The sequence below is a fragment of the Pristis pectinata genome, chromosome 8, assembly GCF_009764475.1.
Source record: "Pristis pectinata isolate sPriPec2 chromosome 8, sPriPec2.1.pri, whole genome shotgun sequence".
Lineage (NCBI taxonomy): Eukaryota > Metazoa > Chordata > Chondrichthyes > Rhinopristiformes > Pristidae > Pristis > Pristis pectinata.
In genome coordinates, this window is record NC_067412.1 from 75,430,848 (window position 1) to 75,454,686 (window position 23,839).

General features: G+C 39.4%; 2 protein-coding genes across 3 annotated transcripts in view; one reads left to right on the top strand and one right to left on the bottom strand.

Moving 5' to 3' along the window:
• Positions 1-88: 88 nt before the first annotated feature.
• Positions 89-21,825, bottom strand: stard14 (START domain containing 14). The gene is made up of 6 exons (XM_052020737.1): positions 21,395-21,825; positions 12,041-12,188; positions 10,695-10,798; positions 7,767-7,884; positions 4,451-4,503; positions 89-4,071 (listed from the first exon to the last, which is right to left on the bottom strand). Exons 1-6 carry the CDS (start codon positions 21,557-21,559, stop codon positions 3,856-3,858), a joined length of 804 nt encoding a protein of 267 aa, XP_051876697.1. The 5' UTR covers positions 21,560-21,825; the 3' UTR covers positions 89-3,855.
• Positions 21,826-22,701: 876 nt separating this feature from the next.
• The window catches only part of med12 (mediator complex subunit 12), a 128,914-nt gene continuing 127,776 nt past the window's right edge, over positions 22,702-23,839 (top strand). For both annotated transcript variants that reach the window (XM_052020734.1, XM_052020736.1), the window contains exon 1: positions 22,702-22,810. In XM_052020734.1, the coding sequence (XP_051876694.1) occupies positions 22,712-22,810 (99 nt within the window). In that variant the 5' untranslated portion in view covers positions 22,702-22,711. The remainder of the gene's footprint in view (positions 22,811-23,839) is intronic.

Consider the following 23,839-nt stretch of genomic DNA (forward strand, 5'->3'; position numbering starts at 1 on the left):
TACTCCTCGATGCCTCGAAGCTAGCAGCAAAATACACAATTCTGCTTAGGTCCTTCATTGATGAAATTTCTCATGGAGGGTGGGTTGGTTAGAAACAAAGAAACGGTATACCTTTAGAAGTCATTAATACATTGGAAGGCAAATAGCAGTGCAAGGGAATTGTATCAACATATAATCTGAACAAGTTCCACACCATCCCATAGCCGACAGATAAGGATCATGAGCACACAAGAACTGTTCCTTAAAATTACTTAAATAATTTCCACTTAAACAATATTGAGATATTCTCTCCCAACAGTCCCTTCTCCTCAAGGAAGAGGAGGAGGCAGAGAGTCAAACTTCTCTATTGCACATAGATGGTGTTAACATTTACAATTGTCCATCATAAATACAAAAAAATGGTAACCAGTTTAATTAGATGGCAGAAACAAGAACCACAGACAAATGGAAGAGTATATATTACATATTCTCAATATTCCTTTTTGGCACAGTATATTTTAAGCAAGGTATTAAAGCAGAAATAGAACATATGTGATTGACAAATTCTCTTAATTTAGTTGTCAGAACAGAACATTGCAGATTTCAAAATATGCTTCAAAAGAAATACAGAATCAACATTTAATCCTGCCATTTGGAAGGTTGCAGATTCCCCCCACCCCCCTCCCCAAAAAAAAAGAAACCAGCTTTACTAAATAGTCCACTAGAAAACAGCAAGATGGTTTCACTTGCACTGAACATTTCCTGTATGAGAATGGTAAGCCACCTGTTAATGTTTCAGGAGAAAGCTCCACCAAATCTGTTGCAATGGGATACTACTGAAATCATGCAGCATTTTCTTTTTGTGATGCAGGTAGGAGGAAAAGTGCATTAGTGAATCAAAGTCCAGAAGAGATTTTGAAGTTTTCTAACAGTTCAGGCAAGACTCAGTACAAAACACTCGCCCAGCCTTCCATTTCCAGCACCCCCCCCCACCAACACACTCTTCTAACATTGACTTGAAAACCTGAAGGAAAATTAATAAGCAATGTTAAAAGACCGTGAAATAATTTAATGGTAACTTAATAATGCCTGAGGGACAAATGTCTCATTTTCATGTTTTATATGGTGGTTGAAAACCTGGTAGGACAATTACAATTTTTATTCTAGCTAAGTTAGTAATGGATTGGGTGAAGCAGCACTGTTTACTTGGTGTTGGCAATTTGAGGTGAATATCACAAGGGCTTTGGTAAAACTTCAAATTATATTGGTTTATCCTTCATGTACAAAATGGCCACATAACTGACAACAGTATATTAAAATGCCAGCTTTAGCAAGGTGTTACATTTTCTGAATTTCATTACAAAAACATTTGCAACAATCATTGGTATATGGCAGAACTAAATTTTCTGCATGCCAAAATGTCACAAATAACTCAACCATTAGCAAACATCTTTTCACAAAAATAGAATATTTTAAGCCTTCTTCTAAGATGTGGAGACCTCAGATTAAGTAAATGCATTAAAAAAGCACTAGAAAATTGATACCTGATAAGCAATGCCCCAAGTGTGATGGCTGAATTTCTGCATTCAAAATACTCACTAACAAAAAGTCATCTCTTAGTGTTACGGAATTGAGTAAGGAACTCAATTCTGTAAAGGGGGCCTCTCTACAATCATTGCAATGAAATACAGAAGACAGACAGATTCCCAATAAGTGGTAGAAAACATTAATAAGGATATTTAGATTGGCATCTGTTGTTTGGTGGAAAGTTTACACAAGCATATGCAAGTTGAAATGTTCTCCCCAGACTTTGCATACATTTACTAGGATTGAGAACCCAGATTGTTACAAAAATACCAACTCACATAACAAAATACTAAAAATATTCCAATTCCATAGCTTTGTTCTGAAAATATATTACTTTCATTCTCACCTTCATCAACAATGTACTTAGCACCAGTGCTGAAGGGGCACCTGGATATCTACATTCTTCATGATTACAGCACTTAAAAGTCCAACAAGACTGAAGATTTCTTTGAGGTATAGAAAGAAAATGAGGATTCTGCCTTAATAATTTCTTGATTGATGTTTTAGAAGTAGCATTTTTAAGTTCAAGGCTGTTAAAACTTAACAGCAGCTGAAGAACGGGTACATTAATCTATTATACTTCCTGGACAATTGACTTCTATTCTCACAAATTAGTAATTAATCAAATGCAGGTGTATTGACTGTAATACTGTCTCCTGAATTTGAACATGCTTTTAAATTCTAATGCTCAAGGTCAAACAAGAATGACTGCAGGCCATATCAAAGTATCAGTCCCATAAGCAATTTCATGTTATATGTCACAGAAGCAGTGTTGACAATAGAGCCCTGCTCTTAGATAGTGCATGGAGTATGTTAACTCATGGCGATATTTCTGTTTGTGAACAAAATTAAAATCAACATTGTTTTCAACATAATTTTTCATTTCCCCCCTCCATACACCCCAAATCTGAGTAATCTTCACTAATTAAACTATATTAAGATCTTTGGTCCATCTACCTCTTCCAAAATCAAAACTTTCCCCTGCTATTTTACATTTGCTCCCCCACACCAAAAATAACTTACCATAATGTACAAAATTCACCAAATCCCACTTAAACAAGAGCAACCCATTGTCAGAGACAATAACATGAAATGAGGAACAAAAATATAAAAGTTACTATCTACTGGAAACATCACCTTGTCAGCTGACATCCATTACACATTTTTCTAATCCAATTTCAACTATTTCACTCCAGCTCAGTTGTAGTTCTATTTCCTGACCTTGTCATTTAAATGGGAACTTTCAACTTCAGTCCTGATTCCCACTGTCAATTTCAAATCTCCCTGTCATTTACATAAAAATCCCGAGGGCAGGCAACTAAGAAACACTGGCAGCCAGTATTTAAGGTAGGAATCAAATGGTAAAGTTTAAATCCCAGAGCAGTGGAGGAAGGAAGAAGCTGCTGAGCCCAATTCCTTTGAAAGACTCACTCCACCAGGGAGATACAGGTCTGTACGGCCCCAAACACCACCTTTAGCTTCAGAACACAAATTTCTAAATCCTGTACAAAGATATTGTTACATTTATGAAACCAAGATAACTTGGAATACACCTATAAAGTTCTAGGTTTAAGGTTACTATTCTCATCCCTTGCATTGGAAAGCAGTTCAAAATACAAAATATGCACTATTACCACCAGCGATTCAGCAGAAAAGAGACTTTGTCGCACGTAATTCTGCAGCATCAGGTTTGACTTACTCTGTGATAAGAACCAAAGCTCAAAGCCATGTATTCTTTTCTGAGTCTCAGATTTATCACATCGTGACCAGAACCATTGATTGCAAGGAGGATGGTGTAGATTAAAATTGGTCTTTTCAAAACAAAATCTTAACATTTCTAATCAAAGCAGAAAAACAAAAAAAAAAATCACATACTCTTTATAAGCATTGTTACCAACCCCCCACCCAGAGACCCACCAAGCCTTCAGTTCAAAGATTCTTCATTTTCATTAAAGGAGAAATTCTCATGTCATCTCATCACTAATCCAGGAATTTTCAACTGTAAGGCCTATTCAAGTAGACCACAAAACCTATTGTTGTGACTGATTTTCAATTACTCAAGATCACAACAAAATTTAACTACAGCAAGTGCAAATATCTAATTTATTGTCTGAATGTCAGATCCTTTGTATAAATAAACTTGATTCAATAACGTCTACCTCCCAAATCACTAAATTAACCCATTATTAAGAATTTGCCACCCAAATTCTAAGGGCCAATTATTAACTTTTCCTCCTCCTGCAAACTCCAAGAGCTTACAGTACTATGAAGGAACAATGCAATGTGGTTTCAGCCTTTTAAGCCTTCTTCATCGCTACCATTCCCTTCAGATAAGGCACTTTCATCTATATTTTCCAGTGAATCTGCATGCTGAATTGAGAGTACATCAAGGCTCATGGTTGGAAGGTTATTCTGTTCTGGGTAAAGCCATGGTTTGAAGTCTGGTCTGTTCTTCTCCTTCCACTCTGGGTACTTGAGACACACTTTGTGCAGTCGCTTAAGAACCTAAAATACATGCAAATGGAGATGTTCCTTTAAAGTTTATTTAGCATTTTTAACATTAAAAAACTACCCAAGGCATTTCATGGGGACATTTTCAAACAAAGGTTAACACTTTAAAAATACAAATAGTACATGACCACAATACAGAATGCAAGAGAGATTGCTGAATAGCGTTGGTGCATAGAAGTTTTGAATACCTTTTTCCAATACATTTTAAATATTTGCTATCAAGGCTGAACAGTGGCTATCCTCAGGATACTCAGTACATCAATTAAAGAACATCTCTTGCATTTTTAAAAATCATCTTTGATTGTATAAATCTGACAATTTAAAAATAGTCTACATTTATTACAGAATGCAATGCCAAGTAACTAATACTTACTTTGGGAGCAAGATACTGTGAAGCTTTGTTGATGACCCACTTTGGCAGAGCCCCTGATAAAAATAATCAAAACTTAGTTGGACCAACTGCATGAACTGAGAACCAAGCTTAAAGTCATTGATTTCTTTTAGAGTCACACCACAATTTCTTAATCATTTTAAAATACAACTATAAGCAGGTTTAAACAAAGTTAAAGATTACAAGCAAGGCTGACATTTTTCATGATAAATGGAAAGACTAAGTACAGATCTGGATCACCAGTAAATACTCCCAGAATCTAAAAATAAAAGGAAGTTTTTTTTCTGGCTAATGGTATTAGCCAATAATTTGATGATAGTGACATGATAGTTAATAAACACTAAATTTTCACTGCCAGAAATTGGTGGTCATGGCCTACCAAGCCTTTAAAATTTTTCATACCTAATTCACAAACTTCAAGTTTTTCTACTGTATTGATTGAGAATGATATGCACTGTGGATTTGTGTTTAATTGGAATGTCTGTACTCCAAAAATTGTGGGAAAGGACAGACACATCTGAACAGGTGGGGACACAAAAAATTCTGCAGATGCTGGAATCTGGAGCAACACACAAAAAGTGCTGGAACTCAGCAGATCAGGCAGCACCTATGGAGGGAAATAAACAGTCGACGTTTCGGGCCGAGACCCTTTGTCAGGACTGGAAAGAGGGCAGAAGCCAGCATAAGGTGGTGGGGAGAGGGGGAGGAGCACACGCAGGCAGGCGATAGGCGAATTCAGGTGATAGGCGAGTCCAGTTGAGAGGGGGAAGGTAGGTGGGTGGGGAGGGGGAGAAGATGTAATAAGCTGAGAGGTGATAGAAGAGGCAAAGGGCTGGAGGAGGAGGAATCCGGTAGGAGAGGGTAGTGGACCATGGAATAAAGGATGGGGGAAGAGAGGAGATGGGCAGGTCATCAAGGCGGGGGAAGGGAGCCACAGGAATAAGGGAAGACAAAGGAGTTGGGGGGGGGGGGGGGTGGTGGGTTAGCAGAAATTCGGGTGGGGTTACCAGAAGTTAGAGAAATCGATGTTGAGGCCATCAGCTTGGAGACTCCCAAGGCAAAATATGAGGTGTTGTTCTTCCAACCTGCGTCTGGCCTCAACGTGGCAGTAGAGGAGGCCATGGATAGACATGTAGTTACTGCACCGAGGCCAGACGCAGGTTGGAGGAACAACATCTCATATTCTGCCTTGGGAGTCTCCAACCTAACGGTCTCAGTGTTGATTTCTCTAATTTATGGTAACCCCACCCCTTCCTTTTCTCCCCCCCCCCCACCCCTTCCCCCGCCTTGATAACCTGCCCATCTCCTCTCCTCCCCTCCTCCATTGTTTATTCCATGGTCCACTGCCCTCTCCTACTGGATTCCTCCTTCTTCAGCCCTTTGCCTCTTCTACCCATCACCTCTCAGCTTATTACATCTTCTCCCCTTTCCCCCACCCACCTACCTTCCCCCTCTCACCTGGACTCGCCTATTACCTGGACTGACCTATCCCCTGGCTGTGTGTGCTCCTCTCCCTCCCCCTACCTTGTTATTCTGGCTTCTGCCCTCTTCCTTTCCAGTCCTGATGAAGGGTCTTGGCCCGAAATATCGACTATTTCCCTCCATGGATGCTGCCTGACCTGCTGAGTTCCTCCAGCACTTTTTGTGTATTGCTCTGAACAGGTGGTCTTAGTCTTAGCAACAATAAAGCCCGCAAGTGTTAAAAAGCATTGTTGAAGATGAGAGTGGAGACAGTTTAAGATGGCTTATGATTAAAAAAAACAAGCCAGCTGTTATTGTTGCATTCCAAGATGATCTTTCCCTTCCAAAATACTCATCTAGGAGATCCTTCTCAAATTTATCTGTTCTCAAGTCTACTCCATAATGACATGAAAGCTTTATCGTCACAAATGGATCCACCAAAGACACATTCCCACTGGAAAAAGGGGTTAAACAAAGCTGTGTCAAAGCACTAATCCTCTTTCCAACCTTTCTTACTGCAATACTTCCTCTTGCCTCCAACGCTCACTTTTGAAGTAGAGATAATCTACAAGACAGCCAAGAAACTGTTCAACCTTTGTTGCATCCACTCCAGAATGAAAATGCTTGTATATGTGCTGGAGACAGACAGAGTTCCAAACCATTGCTGGATCTTTCACCACAACATACAAAAAGATGGGCTTTCTACTAAACATCCAAAAGACATTTAGTAACCTACTGAGATTTCCCCCAAGTATTTTCTACCTTCGTTTTAGAAAGCAAAGATCCTTGATCATCCTGTCCCCAATGCACAACACCACACCATGATAAAACACTGATAACATAGAAAATTTCCTTAATGTCAGAAGATACCTCTCAGCAAGAGCAGACATTAATGATGAAATCCACCGCCACCCCCCTCTGCGTCCACAGAGCCTTCAGCCACCAAGCAAGAGCATTTGAAGACCAATTGGCAGCAAGGTCATGTTCTACAGTGCAGCAATATGGATTGCATTCCGTTATGAATTGGACATATAGACAACATACTGCAAGCACTTTAAAGTACAGAAGTACCAACACTGCCTCTGCAAAGTCCTCCAAACCCATTGGCAGGTTGGATTAACCCTCTAGTTCGCCAATATCCCCAGCATCAAAGCTCTGATCATGCTCAGCAGCTGCAATGGGTCTGCAGGCATCACACCAAAGCACCTGAAACAAACAGTTTACATCGAGTTCCATCAGAGCAAGCAACTTCCATGAGTGCAGTGAGAAGGCTTTAAGGATGCACCATGTTCAGCCATCTGCCCCAACATCTGTGTGGCTCACAGTTATATATGGTTTGAGAACATTCCTGTAAGGTTTCTAAAATGAAATGTCCATAAGGTCAGCCAAAATCCATGGAGAGAGTGAGAGTTAATGTTTCAGGTTTTTGCATCAGATCTTATATCGTCATCCAAACTATACCATAATAACAACAAATGCTGTTAGCTTCTTGATTGTTCTCTACACAAAATCTGGATCATTCTGTTTTAAACAATAAGTATGGTTAACCAAAATTCTTGTGCTCATGAAGCAGATTTATACCAACCAAATAACAAAACAGTTAAGATTAGCATTTATTATCCAACTCAAATGTAGATGATATTCAGCTCACTCTGATGTGCCCCTACCTTTAGTTGAATAGCCTGCTAAAATTCATGTGAGTTAACACAATTAACAACAAAGTGCTGTGGGATTGTATGCAAAGAAACACAATCAACAGCTTTAGAAAACTAAAGACAACTCCAGGCAGAGAAAGAAACAAACTGTTTTCCACTGACATTTTACAATGCTCCATTACCTCTGGGATCTGCTTCAGCCATATAGACAAGATTACAACTTCCAGAACCCGTAGACTGGACTAGATAACCTGTTAGAATGGACACAGCTCTGACTAGATCTTTCTGAGGAGGGTAATCCTGTAAAAGAAAAGATGGAACAATGATGACGAGTAGTTGATCTCAAGTCAGTCTGACCAGCAGGTAATTGATAATACTTTAGGAAGTGAGAATTTTGCTAAATCTTAACATTTACTTCGGTTGGGAACATGTGAAAAATCTTTACATGCTGGCCTTTTCCATGTTTTGGGATATATAGTCTGTGAACATCAGGATATATGCAGTTTTTTTTCTCATTTATGGAATGTGGTCAGCATTTACTGTTCATCACTGTTTGAGTATGGTGGCGAGCTGCCTCTTGAACAGTTGCAGTCCTTCTAGAAAGGACACTCCCAAAGTTTGAGCTAGACATTACAGTATTTACGACCAGCAACAAAGAAAGATTGTGGATATAATTTGCAAGCTAGGAGAGGAATTTCCAGGTAATGGTGTTCCTACAACCCTGCTGTCTTTGTTTTTCTTGGTGGTAGACATCTTAGGTTTGGGAGGTGTTGCTGAGGTAGTGTTGGCAATAACTGCAGTGCATTTTATAGACCTTGCTGCTAATACGCACTGATTGAGGGAGTGAACGTTTAGGGTGATGAATGGAATGCCAATCAATGGGGCTGGTACTTCATGGATTGTGTCAAGCTTTGGGTATTGTTGGAGCTGGAGAGTACATTATGCTCTTCATGTACCTTGTATATGATGGAAAGGCTTTAGGGGAATTGGGAGATAGGTGTTTTGCCAAAGAAAAATCTAGTCCTTGTCATGCTCTTGTAACCTTAGTATTTATATTACTGGTCCAGTTAACCTGCAGCATATTGTTGCTGGGAAACTCAGCAAAAGCAATTCCATTGACCCAGGCTATGAATAGTCTCTCACTGGGGATGGTTACTCACTGGCACTTGTTCAGCATGAATATTGCTTGCCATATATCACTGCCTGAATATTGTCCATTTAAACTTCACTGATTATAGGGGCACACAGAGCACAAATAAAGTAATACATTCATACTTAACATATTTAATGATTACTGGGAGTCAGGTCACTGTCCCTGATTACATCAGTCTTTGTACGCCCCAGTGATGAGCTACTTAAAAATTCAATAAGGGTAAGAGAAGAGTTTCCACTGATGATGCAGTGATTCTGATGTAAATTATGCCCTTTTAGTAGAGTTTCTCTTTCAACTCCTTGTAGATTTCTTTTCGATCTAATTTGCAGAGCAGATCCAAAAACCTGTATTGAAGCAATGCAATCTAATACCATTTTAGATTTAAATTGTGTTTTTAAAATGTTGCCTTTAAAACATTGCTTAATCATTTTAATGGGTGGTTCCATGGTAAAGTGTGCCAATATAGCCAAAAATAATTACACAAATAAAAAGCCATCACCTGCAAGTAACTTGACTTGAATTGTCTAAAAACAGGGCTTAAAAAAATAAAGCTATTTTCAAGTTAGATTGGGGAAAAACTAGTTAATTTTTTTAGTGAATCTTAAAACTAAACTCACTCATTGGTGTTCTTGCAGCCGAAATAACTTAAATGTTTGGAACCTCTCTAAAGGCTTAAAAACAAATTCCATCAGTGGAAACCCCTAGATACTGATTAATTTCACCATGGGTCTTTTGTGACTGGGAGTGGCTTCTGCACATGTTCTTAAAACCAGTACAACTGATGAGTTGCATTATATTGCAATTTATGCTTAAAATATTGCAATTTGTTCTGCTGGTTTCACTGAAAGCAGGCAAATTCATTAAAAGAAAAAAGCAAGGAAACAAGGGGACGTTCCAGATCATGATTCTTCAGTATCTTGTACCTTAATCAGCATTGATCTTTCAGATATGAAATCACTGTCTCTTTTTCACAGCAGTTAGGCTGCTGAAGTCCTTAATTCTAGCAAAACAAAATCCTTCTAAAAACTTCTTTGGCAGTGCCTTCAATCACTCCATTAAACGTCCCAATTTCATGAATGATATTTAATTATCGGTCCATAAAACATCTCTGCAATGGATTGCTGGTAGAAGGTGATAATGTTTAATTGAATAAAGAAATGCACTTGTTCTTGTATCAAATTCCATCGATTAAATGTCAGCTTCATTTTGGTTTCTACTGTTAACTGAATGGCACAGCAACATTAAAAATAGTTTAATTTGGTTCAGCCCGTATCAGAGACACTGTGTAGTTACAGGGCTTAAAAGTACATTAGTAGATAAGAAATCCAAACTCCAAGTCCCAGTGCTAGACTCAAAGCATCATGAGAACAACATAAACTTTCAAATCAACAGTGAATTGGCATACACTATCCACATTTGCTTTCTGAATAACAGACTCTGATGACACTGGATACTGAAAGAGTATTTAGGTATCATCAAAACTATAAAAACAATACAAAGCAAAACTATCATATATGCATTTCTATTACATAAATAACCTGGACTACAGATATGTTGCCTATTGATTTCCAGTTTTGTGCAATATCCAAAGCCCTTGAATTTACACTCGAGTTCGACCTCACAACCCACAAAATGAAGCACAGTTAGCTAGTCAGAGGACATGTACTCTGGGTGCATCACAAACACATACACACTCTATGTAGCACAGCCACAGAAAATCAGCACCAAGCATCACATCTGAAAATACAGAATTCATACTACAGGCATTGCTTTTGCTAAGACAAATCTAAAACAGAGCAAACAAAGTACTTTAGAAGAACCCGAGTTAATCCAGTCAACACGAGCACTGGAAATATACTTGTTTAAATACATTATATTAACATCTCTCTAATTCTAAACAGTTTCTTTCTCTCTTTGTTACATATATTGGAGATATGGTGCAAAAGTTCATACTTACAGGATGTTTCACAGAGTAGTTGATGATCATGTAATCATTGTCTGTGACGAGCCATGACCTCAAAGTAATCACATCTCTATCTTTCAGGGGGCTTGGACATTTCCCTATGAAGAGAAAAAAAGGTGCAAAACAAAAAAAAACTGGTGCATTTTTAAACAAAGTATTCATTTCACATTACACATTATACCTATGTAAAAGAATAGCAGACACTACATCCCACTGCTAGTTGACAGCAGTTCTCACAACACAATGTGCCTTTATAATTAAGGCCAACAAACTGCATACTACTGAGCCATGATTTTAATATCAAATTGACTTCTGTCCCCTTGCTCAAATGTTACTGATTCGTGGCACTATGCAAAGTTTATTCTGGTCAACATTTTTTTTAAACCAAACACCAGAAGTAAACAGATTAAATCATTTAGTCACTCCATTACTGTTTGAGGGATCTTACTGCCACAGAATGACTTGTTTCCCTACATAATAACTTTATTTAAAAACAACTTATTGTGTGAAGAAGTTGAAGTTTTCAAAACACAAGTTGCTATGTAAATGCAAGCGATTTAAAAAAAAATTTCATGTACTTGAAAACAACCACAGATGTGACCCTCAAGTTCTTCTCACATTAGTGGAACTAAAATTAGTAATTCATTGCTGGGGAGTAGGTCTGAAGAAGGCTGAAGGATAAATTATTGTAGTTCATGCTATATATGAAATATATAGATCTATAAAGGAAGAGCAAATAAACAACATGGTTTGTCCACTGAAACCTTGGGAGCCTGCTGACTTTCAATTCATTCCTGGAACACAGATCACTGTCACAACCCTCCCTGCAGAACGAAGGTTGTTACTAGAGCCATATAAACTTCCATCTTAACATTCAAAACTCATGGATTACAGTTTCACAGGAGCGGCTCAGTACCTTGCTCAGGTTGTATTCCTCACTGGCAAGCATGCTTCCCCAACCAGGTACATTAATCCTGTGCTCATCTGACATCGACAAACCTGCCAGTATTTCCCTTCAATGCAGGAGCACCAAAATAAACTAGCACCCCAACTGGGGAATGTAATTAACTCTCTGGTCTCTTCTGTTGATTGTGTCAATGAAGTTTGCCCTACTAGACTTAAGGCAAAGACAAAATATATTAAAGAAACAAACAGCAAACCAAGATGTCAAGACACTGTTGTGTGCCTGGTTCTGACAGCACCCTGTAAAATCATCAGCATGAATTTTCAGTGTGTGGATTTGCAGTTCATGACAGATCACAAGTAATTAACCACAGTTAGCTGGTGCAAGACAATTCACTCATTGGAATCTTAAATGCGGAAATCTTAAATTCACTCACATGAATAATACCCAATATCTGCATTCACTGTGAGCCGTGCAATGTCAAAAGTCTTAATGACCTGCTTATCCCACTTGCAACGGTACTCATTATCATGTAGCACATCATACACCGTCCCTGCAGATACATCTTTAAGTTCGATTCTACACTGAAATGGAAAAAGAATGTGTTGTTAAATTCTCAAGGTAGTCAAGAAGGAACTGAATTAAGTGCACAATTAGGACTGTGATTGATGCAAGATAACACAACAGCATTTAACATGTTGTAATACAAGCAGAGAACACAGACCATCAGCTGCGACTCTTGGAGCACAGAATTCTTGCTTGTGACTTCTCCAGGTGTCAGCACTCAGTAATTCTAGTTTTATGTGACCCCTGCATTACAGAGGGGTTCCCTTCCTGGAGAACCTTCTTTATCACGATTTTCTGTAACGTCACCCCCTTTTCCCATTGAATCCCATGTTGTAAGAGGGATGTTTTTCCTCTGATATTAAGCCATTTTATTGGCAATGACAAAGTGATCCACTGCCGTTATTTAATAGCAGAGGCCAACATTAGACTGGGGCAATGGAAGAGGCTGGTGTGAAAGAAGCAACAAATTGCCAATTTTAACTTTTTAAGTCACTCAATACTGTGGGACAATAAGATTTGGATACAACATCAGAGTCGATTGGGTTGGCAGTCACAGTGGAGTCCCTCCTTTGCCAAGCCCTCTCCAGTTTGAGGACATATGCTGTGCTCTTCATCTGCAAGGCATTTTCTCTGACGTGCAAGGCTCGTAGATTAGAAGAGAGTTTAGGAAGTAGGGACGTCAGGGAAAGGGATGGGATTCAAGGGAGAAAAGGTGGCATTGAAGGAGTGGGGGGGGGTTAATGGGTTAAAGCACAGTAGAAGTGGAGTAAAGGCTGAGGGACTACTTTAAGGAGCTGCTGTAAGTGATGGACATGGCTACTGCAGCTCCCCACAATGCAGCGCATCAGAGAAGATGCCTTGCAGATGAAAAGCGTGGCAGTGCTGTTCTCTGAGACGTCCACTCATGTCCTCGGACTGCAGAGGGCTTGACAAAGAAGGGATTTGGCTGTGACTGCTAACCCATTCGATGCAGTGATGTCATACCCAAGTCTCATTGCCCCACAGTACTAAGTGATTAAAAATAAAAAGTGACAACATTTCTTGTTACTTTTGCATTTTGTGTTTATTTATTTTCGACCCACATACTTTCCATAAGAGCAAATTTTATTACGCATCTCAAATTTTTGGGCAGTGATTTGCGAATTCCATAAGGGCGAATTTCCATAACCGAACGGCCATAATGTGGGCTGTCACCTGTATTTGTCCTTATTCAAGAGATTACGCCTGCAGATTATTTAACTGCCCTTCCTGGAAGAACTTGATCTTGCAAAGAAACATTGTCATTCAAGTGATTCAGTGGATTAATATAATGCCTTGTATGAACCATATAGACATCAAAGCACTAGGCTCAATTCAGGTTATTAGCTAAATCATTACTGTGGGTAAATTTTCATTCTTGAATGAATTGGTGTTACTTGAGTACTCTAAAAGTGTACATTTTAATAGCTTGCTGAATTAAATTATACTTCTTTAAATATAAAGACAAGTTTCTGGTTGTTAAACATTCTTTCACAGGCTGCAGTAGAATGACAGGAAGTGGGAGGGATTTAATTGCAAGCATCATTGACAATGTCAGCCTTTGTTGTTCAGCAGTGAGTGGTACAGGGAAGGTGGGTCAAATGAATTTTAAAATCAAGTTCTCAAACGTGTTCAGCATAACTATATTCGAGCAATGAATTAATCAGAATTCACATTCCTATTCATTACAAATGATCTCAATACATTGTGTGAGAGAGGGAAGCAAAACGGTCAGAGTTCATGCTGATCTCTGCCCTTTACTGGAAAGTGGACATGGATGTCCACAGCAGATGCACTTACATCCAGTAGGTTAATTACATGATATGCAATGTCCAGGCTCATGCATGAAGATTGCCCAAATGCAGGAGACAGACAGGGAACCGCAACTCAGCAAGGAATCAGCACGTCAAGAAAGGTGAAGAAACCAAAAAGTAAAAAGGTAACAATTTATCTCGGTAGTGAAAGAGCCTGTGTGGGGTAGCTAGGAAGAGAAAATTGCAGGGGAAAATTGTTGGGTAAAATTTTCCAGATATTTCAATTTACTTGTGAATTTCCAAGATATGGTAATATTTACTAATCACCAAGGCTCCTGTAAATCCAGTCCCATTTGATGTCTTAACTCTAAATCACTCAAAATAGACAATTAATGATTCCAGATGTTTCAATGACAAGTGAGGATTGTGTATAAAGTTGATGACTAAACTCAAAAATTACTACCCGCCTTGAAACTGACACATGGTGAACTGCTGCTGCTGTGGACAAAAATGCAAACAGATAAAAACAACAGCAGCTGCAGAGAAGTTACTCCTCCCCCATTGACTCAAAGCTTCAGATTGTAGCTTAACTCATGTTGAAAGGCTCACTGGATGCCATCTACATCTTACCATACGTCTTAAACATGACAGCTGCATTTTACTGTCTTGCTTGTGAAGCTACATTATCACCCTCCAGTTTGAAGAGCAAGAATGTGACTAGCAGTTACTTTGCTTCCATCTCTCTCTCATTTTTCTTGACAGTAGTGGGGGTGGGGTTGGGGTTGGTGGTGGTGGAGGGGGTGGTTTAGCTCACATGTGGCACAGTTCACATAAAGAACATTGAATAAATCAAAATTTATTTGCTATAGTTTTGCAAATCTATTCAATAAATATTTTTGCAATTTAGTGCTTCCATTTACATAGTTTACAAAAGGTAGATGACATTGTAAGTAACCCATTTTCTGCTGCTCTGAGGCACCGCAACCAGCAACGTAATGTCAGAATTTGAATACAAAAAGGGCCAATGGCTTAAAGTAATGACTCAGCAACTATACAATAATGCCAGAGCAAACTGCACGGGCTGTAAGGAAATGGAGTTTTGGGCAGCCAGTTTAAGTACTGCCACTGGAAAATGTTTTCATAGTCATTTTCATTTATGGCCTTGAAAATGAGACAAAACACAAATAAAGCAACTAAAATACTTTGAAATTGAATGCCAATGAAGGACCTGTTCTTTTGGAACATTAAACATTTGCTACTGGCAATTTGAGTCATGTGTGGTTTTGCAGTCTTGTCACGTAATTCTACTTCCATCCTGAGTTTAAGTGAATTTCTTCTTTTATGTTCCATTTCAGTTTTTTTTTTGATTGATCAGTATGATATTTTTCCAAAGGCTTTGCTTTCTCAATGCAGATTTTAAACACTGGAAACATTAACATGAAATACAATTCAATCACCAAACAAGTTTCATCAATGCATTACCTTTTAACAGAAGCCATAAAAAGGGCAAGAGCTGATCAAGGCTAAACTTTGTACAACAATCTTATGTTGATGTAGTACTTACGCACAGAGAATCTGTCTCCAGATTCATTTCCCCATTCCTGGCTGACAAGTCAAGCATAAAACATTGTTGAACAGACCCCCAACTAAAACTTCCTCCCCAAATGCAATTTATCATCAACAGTACACTCCTTCAGCTGTGAAAAATAATGAGCTTTGCTTCCAGCTCTCCCTTGCCAAATCCACCTCTGTTCTCACAATGCAATTAAGGATCTGAAACCCAGGACTTTGTAAAGATGGGTATATACACAAAAACAATGCTAAATCCCTATAAATCTCTGGCTGGATCTCAGCTGGAATGTTGTATGCAATTTTGCACACCACATTTAGGATGGACATCAGGCCCATGGAGAAAGGGGTTTAAAATCAGTGTGGTCATCTGGAGCCGAGTAAAATACCTTTAACTGTTTCTCTCAGATCATAATCTCTTCTCTCCAAGTACAATTAAAGCTCCTGTTTTCAGCTAATTCATTTTTTGTTATTTACAGTGTGGTAACAGGCCCTTCCAGCCCAACAAGTTCGCACTGCCCATTTTAAACCCCAAATTAACCTACCTGTACGTCTTTAGAATGTGGGAGGAAACCCACGCAGACACGGGAGAATGTACAAACTCCTTACAGACAGCGACGGAAATCGAACCCCGATCACTGGCGCTGTAATAGCGTCGCGCTAACCACTACACTACCGTGCCGCCCTATAATAGCAAATATCCCTTCCGGTATCCCTTTAATAGCAAAAGGGATACCAGAAGCATAATTAAGTCAGCAGATGGCACAAAATTTGGAAAAATAAACGGTGAAGAGAATTAGAGACAGACCAGCAAAAGTGCAGCTGAAATTTACTGTAGATATGCAAGTTGACGTCCTTTGAAAGAAAAACAAGGATGGGCAATAGAAGTAAGACAGTGAATCATGATAGGGGTGCAGTAACAAAGACAACAAGTATTTCACATAAATAAGTCTTTGACTGTGGCAATAGACATTGATACTGCTGTTGAAAACCGAGGCACCATAACAATACAAGGTTATTTGAAATCACCTTTGAAATCACTGAGTAGGCCTGAGATGCTGTTCCCAGTGGCAGGAGATTGTTAAGCAGAGATTTAAGAAATAGCTATGATGCAAGGTGAGAATGTTACTTCTATGCAGCAAAAATATGATCTGGAATGCATTGCCCAAAAGGGTAGTACAAGCAGATCAACTGTAACTTTCAAAGGGAATTGGTGCAGAGTGGCTGAATTAATAGTTTACATAACACTCCCTGCACTCCTAATTAAGTCACACTTTATGAAGCAGTTTGAAACATTTTACATGTTATCATAGTAGTGTTCCTTTCCAACCGCATAGTCCTTTACTCATTGGCATCTTCATGGTACTGCATATTTGGTAAGATTCACTCCAATACTATCCTGATAGACAAATGAAAAGCTTGTTTCATTCAAACATAGCAATCTCTGAGCAGCATGTGCTTTGGATTATTCACCATTAAATAGGAAAATATTTAGAGTGTGCCGCCTTAGTGATTTTCTTCCCACAGATATCAAGTTACAAACTCTGACAAAAGGTGGCAATAATGTTCTGCAAATCTCATCTGGTTCTCCTTATCTGAAAAGGTAGTATTCAAGTGACAGAGACACCAGTTTGAGACTTTCACTTTTCACACAACTCAGCTGCCCTCATGACTTTCTTAATCCTTTCCAGTCTCTGCTGTGTCAGGTTTCTGCTCTATTTCATCTTGCAGAGATATCAGATACCTTCAAGGAAGTCACCTGTATTCGACAACAGTCACTAAAAGGTCAATGTACATACACATTGCATTGTCTATGTCTACTCTCACTTCAAATGACCTTTAAACATGACCTTTATTCAGCAAAAATGTGAGTTTATTTCATACAATTCATATTAAACAAACGTTTTTTTAAGAAACAGAAGTATTCTGCTCAATAAATTACACAACAGGGATACCAGAGTTATGTATCAGTCTTCACTGCTTCTATAAATAATGAGATTGAATCTGGGGAAGTTCTGTGTGGGGAAACAATAAGGTATTAACTGCTTCCTACAGCTACTGCCTCAATGTACTTTGACACATCTGATCAGTCATGTCACAGCTAGTGGTCTTCCAAACATTCTTTTATTACTTCCAGTAAGCATTGTAAATTGATCCTTACTTCTATTGAGTAAACTTCCATGGTGAAATCTATACAATCACAGCTTTTGTCATTCTTAAACTGTCATCAAAACTGTGGAACTTCCAAAGTCCTTCTCTTCTCAAAGATAAACTGAACATATTTCCTTACAATTCAGAAGGCTATTTGGATCATCAAGTCCATGCTGACTGCCAAAGGAATTTCATCAATATCATTGCCCCACTTATTTTTCTGTGACCAATGCTTTCTGGATGTCCACCAACTCCCCTGCCCACCAATTCTCCTTCCACCCACCAACACATCGGGTAATTTACAATAGCCAATTAACGTGACAATCAGCTCATCTTTGGAATGCAAGAGAAAACTGGAGCACCTGGAGGAAACCAACAAGACTGGAGAGAGCTGGATCCTATACATCTATTACTTGAGATGATCACCAGGGTACGAACTGATCTATGCTAGGATATTGTCCATGTCCAAGATAAATGATAAATTCTATTCAAACCTTGCAGTCATTGGAATTTTTTCTTTTAATGTGTTATTCTGAGGGTAAATCAGTATAGAACTTCTCTTTTTTGTCTACAAATTTGCATAGATTGCCTTGATGTTTTAGGATATACATTTATGTTTAGCTCATTCAATTCAAGCCACATTTTTGCTGGAGAAAATTTAAGTCGCTGTTTATTAGTACCACCATATATTTGTATACTTTTATCCTGCTCTCCACAGTTCCTTAAAAAAGCATGTTATATAGGCAGTGTTTAAATTGAATGAAATCAAATGGAGGATTTTAATATCATTTTAATCTTTTTTTTGAACTGAACAAGAGACCACATCACTTTATGAAAGGCACAGAATTCTTTACCACAATTTGTTGTTGATACAAGCAGCTGATGCAGAACATAAAAAAAATTGTTATATTTCTTTGCCCTAAACAAGAGATATAATACTGATAAAAAGGATTTAAAATATGTACTGTAAATGAAAATTGCCCTTGCAAATTCCTGACATGTAGTTAAAATTATTCACATGTCACTTACAAATAGAAGCACACACCTCTTTCACTTCAGGGAAAAAAAAAGAGGCCCAACAAAAACATCACCAATGTAGCTTGGCAAAAAAGCTGCAAGAAGGATAAAGAATAAACTGCAGCAAGAATTGAACTGTAGTATGTTGTGAAACTTCAGTGATTCTATGTCAAACAATCCCTGAGCATTATGACAGATGTGTTCACACCTTGATCTGAAAATTCTTGATTAAGTCAGTTGCCAAATCAAAAAATACTTTATTTTGTTCTGAAATACAGAATATTTTTTAACATTCTATAATCCCAAGACACTTTAGTGAAATCATTAAAATAAGAGTCTATTGTGTACTTTTCAGTTTCAGGATTTTGTCATTAAGAATAATTGGAACAAGCATATCATAAGAAAATAATATTTAAGTCAATAAGCATTTTATTTGTATTGACATATGTTTGTATACTTTAATATGGCAGCAAAATCCGGTTTTATTGATGTCAGAGCCAGTCCAACATAAATCGTCACTCTGCAGTGTACCAAAAACGTTCAAATTCTTAGTTGGCACAACACTTTGGCATATCATGGAATTCCTCACATGACCTCATCCTACCTTTTGAAAACAAAATCATCTATGTATCTTGACTGAAATACAAAATTTCATTGTGTGAACTGTTGACAAGTATGTGCAGCGTGGCCTTAGATCAATTTAAAATTGGTCACAGTTGCTATTTATAGGTTGGTTTCTTCAAACTTTTTGAAATACATCACCTTTCATGCACATTTAACTGCTTTTGTAGTTCTTGCCTTTTTACCTGGTTGCATCTCATGTTTGTCAGATTAACCAGTCAGTGCATTGAATTTTTGACATTACACTATGAATCAAACAGAAATTTCAGTTCACAATTTGACCGAGGCAAAAACTGACTTATTGTGCATACATGGGCACCAGATGGACACAAGAACCACCTCTTCTATTCCAATTTATCACTTTTGCATAAAAATTAGAATGTTGAAAATATAGGAATGTGCACAGCTCAAGAAGTCAATCTGACCACCTTTTCCATCTTATCCCCCCACCCCCCAACCCCGTGTTTAGCAGATAGGGATGTTTTCGTGAAGCTTACATCACACCCTTATGAATAACTTATCATTTCATTTCATATTTTTTCACATTAATGGAATTAGATATTTGAGCCAGGTCACCATTTACTGCTCATGCTGAATTGGCCTTGAGAAAACAATGGTTCACCTGCTCCTTCCTGTGGAAATAGTCCCACAGTGCTGCTAGACAGGGAATAGGCTCTGCAATGCATTTCATAGTCAGGATGATCTGTAACTTTGAGGAGAAACTCTAGGTAGATGCATTTCCATGCACTTGACGTGCTTACCCTTGATGTTGGAGGCAAGGTCAGAGTTTAGGAAAGTGCTGTCGAAGCAGCAAATAACTATACTGTATTTTGTAAATAGCACATAAACTGCGGCCATAGGGCAATCATGTTGGAAGGAATGGATATCTCGGGTGCTGGATTGGATGTCCATCAGATGCTTTATCCTAGATGGTGTTGAACTTGACTCTTGCTGGAGCTGCACTCAGTCAGGCAAGTGGAGAATCCCATCACACTTGTGACTTGTCTCTTCTGAAAGGCACTGCTCTCACCATGCTTTTCTATCCAGTCATAGACAAGGAACCATCAGCTCTGTTCCCATACCCACACCTTTGTTGGTCATCATCTTCCACTGATCAACATGCTTTCCCTCACCATTAGGTACAACAACATTGTGTTAAACAACATTGTGTTAAGCAACATCTCAATTTCAAAAATTTCATCCTTGTTTTCTTCCATTGTCTTACACTTCTCTCTCTCTGAAATTATATTCAGCAATGTAGGACAGTGCAGTCACACAGCTAGAAGAGCTGCAATCTCACAGCTCCAGCAACCTGGTTCAATTCTGACCTTCGATACAGTCTGTATGGAGTTTTCACAATCTCCCTTTGACTGCATGGGTTTCCCCGTGCTCCTAATCCCAATGACGTGCATGTTGGTAGGCCACTATAAATTGCTCTCAACATGTAGATGAGTGGTAGAATCTGAAGACAGTTGATGCACATGTAGTGTGAATGGGTGGTTGATGGTTAGATAGTATTTGTGGGCTGAAGGGCCTATTTCTGTGCTGTGTAACTCTATGACCATAAACCTCCAGGATATCTGCCCTCCAATTCCCCAAATTTAATCATCCCACCACCAGCCATCATGTTTTCAGTTTCCAACACCCTAACTCTGGGATCCCCTCTCAAAATCTTCACACCTCACTATCCCGCTCTATATTATGATATCCCATAAAACCTATCCCTCTAACTAAACCTTTTGTCATCCAGTCTGGTACTTCATTGGTGGCTTAACATCAATTTATTTGCTAACACTCTTGTGAAATACCGTGTATTGCCTTTGTGGTGTTAAAAGGCACTATATAAATGGTCAGTATATATCCCAACAGACAGCAATGAAACGGGTTGTCACTGGTCTCCCTGTGCAACCTTGTGCACGGAAATTGGCTGCCACGTTTCTGTTCATTACTGGGAACACGCTTCAAAAGTAATTCACTGGCTATTAAGTTTTTTTTTGCGGGGGGGGAGCGTCAAATGGTAATGCTATACAAATAGATGCTATACAAATAAAAGGCCTTTTTAGCAATCCCCACTCTCAGAATTCTTTTATTACCTTGATTCGGTGTACAGACTTTCCCTCGGATGCGGCCTGCACCCACACCCCCATACTGGGTTTGTTGTACTTCTGTTGCCATCCTCGCGCCGATTCACACTGCTCCCGGAACGAGGCAAACGCCAGGTCATCGGGAACCTGCACAACGTCGCGCTCGGCAGACATTGGACCGGAGCAGTTTGGGCTTAGGAGCTATCACTCAGTTCCGGCCAAGCGGCTTCGAAAACGGTTTTCGACGTCTGAGTAATGGTTCTGCACCTGGGGCGCTTGGTATCTTTTGGTAACAGCGGTTTGCGCCACGACACTTGCCTACTCCCACCGCTCTCTCCAGCCCCAAGCACCTGACACGAAAAATTCCGCCTCCGTCCCGCAGCTGCAGGTGACGTTCGCTGCCCCTTCATTGGTCCGCTCGGCCGTCAATCAAAGGCGACACCTGAGCTAGTGATAGGGCACCTTAAGAATTCACAGCAGCAAACAATGGTAGTTGGAGAGAAAAATCAAAAGCAGTATCACAAGTTTAGATCTTTTGGTAGAAACGATCCGAATTCCCATTGCAGTGTCTGTTTCTCCTGGAAATTTGGCCAAAAGAAAATTATCGGCGGTGACAAAATTCCATGCGGAGAAGACCCTAACCGCATCAGGTTTAATGTTAATAGTTTTGAGGAGCCCCCTTGTCTTTGTACAAAATTTGATATATTTATGACTTTCACTCCATCTCTGTTAGAATCCAACTTTTCTACCATCAAAAGCCCTGTCATCAGAGGTCAACATATTGGCTCTTTCTTTCACTGTCTCTAACACTTGAATATGTACTGTCGCTATCACTTGAAAATGTCTCAAATTGAAGACTTGGATACAGTACATAGGGTTTGACCACAGCACAGAACTGCTGGAACAGAGGGTGCCCCATGAGAGGGTCGGGTGGGTAATTTGTGAGATGTATGCTCCTGCTGCCATTTACGGTGGACTTCTGTATGCTCCCGACGCGTGCACTTGAATACTGCTTCTCCACTTTGGGTTGTCATGAGCCAGGCTTTCCCAGGAGTCAGTGAAGATGTTATATCTTTTTCAAGGAGGATTTGAGAAGACTCTTGAATATTTTCCTCATCCTGCTTGGTAATCTCTTTGGTGCCTAAAGTGGAGCTAGGGAGAGATTACACAGATGGTTCAAGCAAATTGGAGTGTTATATGTCACACGGATGGGTAGCCAGAATTAGCCTTCGGTGCTCGGCTTCGTCAATCTCCGTCATCGCTCGGACTCGGTAATTTCCGCCAATACTCGGCGCCGCTCGCTGGGTGAAGCCGGGTTTCCCAAAGATGGCGGCGTTCGGGATATTGAGTTATGAGCATAGGCCGTTGAAAAGGCCTCGGCTCGGGCCGCCAGACGTTTACCCGCAGGACCCCAAACAGAAAGAGGTAGGAAAAATCGTAGAGATTCCAGGGGAGGACGGCCATTCACTCATTCAAGCAGCCGGGCCGGCGGGGTAAGTAAGCCGGCGTGAGGGAGCCGGGCCTAGAGCAGCGTCCATGTAAACAATAAACAGTCTCTGTCTCTGGCCACACTTGGGCCTAGAACAGCCCCGCAGACATCAACAACAACGTGTAGATAGCTGCTCTCACACTGTAGGGCTCCGACCCCCTGGCTGGTCTTACTGCCTCTGTGGGAGAGAGTGGAGAGCCCGGGCCGGGGGGAGGGGGTGCCGGTGTACAGCCCATTTAACTGTTGGGTCGACCCATCAATAATGTGTTAAATATGGATAATCATCATTGATAAGATCGCAGAAATTTTCCAGCTACGGAAGACGTGGTAGCTACTGTGTTTGCTATTCATTATAAAGTTGATACTTTTTAAAACTTTTAAACTTTTATGCTTGCATTATGTTCGCTCTCTACTATAACCTCTTTATCCTCCACAAATTACGACAATTTATAAACATTTGATTTGTGCCACAACTTTACAAAACCCAGCACTCTCATCACTCAGATTCTTTCCAAGTTTCATTGGCATAATTGCCCTTCCCACTCGAGACGAATCGACTTTGAAGCTCTTGCTTTCAAGTTGCTCCGTTACCTTGCGCCAGTTTGGTTATGTGAGGTTTTTTGACCAGACACCTCCATGTGCAATTTTGTCACCTCAATGTTTCATTATTGATGGATGTTTCTTCAGAATCTGACAACTAACATTTCCTCCTTGTATCCTGGTCTAACCTTTTGCTTTTCAAATTCTCCAAGAAGCCCGTGTTACTCTGTACCCTTGTTTCATTACAGTTTTTGTTTTCCAATTTTATGAAATGTGCAAACCAAAGCTCTGTTGTTTCTTTGTGTAAAGTATTTTAAGATGCCATTAGCAATGCCACGTAAATGTATCTAGTCATTATTCTTTATTTTCAACAGCAGCAAATCTTGTATAACTTCCCAACTATTAACAATTATTAATGTTTATAG

Coding starts and splice junctions, on each gene's coding strand:
- stard14 (XM_052020737.1), bottom strand. CDS start 21,559: ATGTCTGCCGAGCGCGACGTTGTGCAGGTTCCCGATGACCTGGCGTTT. Junction 12,189..21,394: donor AGTCTGTACACCGAATCAAG/GTAATAAAAGAA, acceptor TTTCCATTTCAG/TGTAGAATCGAACTTAAAGA. Junction 4,504..7,766: donor GGCTGAAGCAGATCCCAGAG/GTAATGGAGCAT, acceptor TATTTTTATCAG/GGGCTCTGCCAAAGTGGGTC.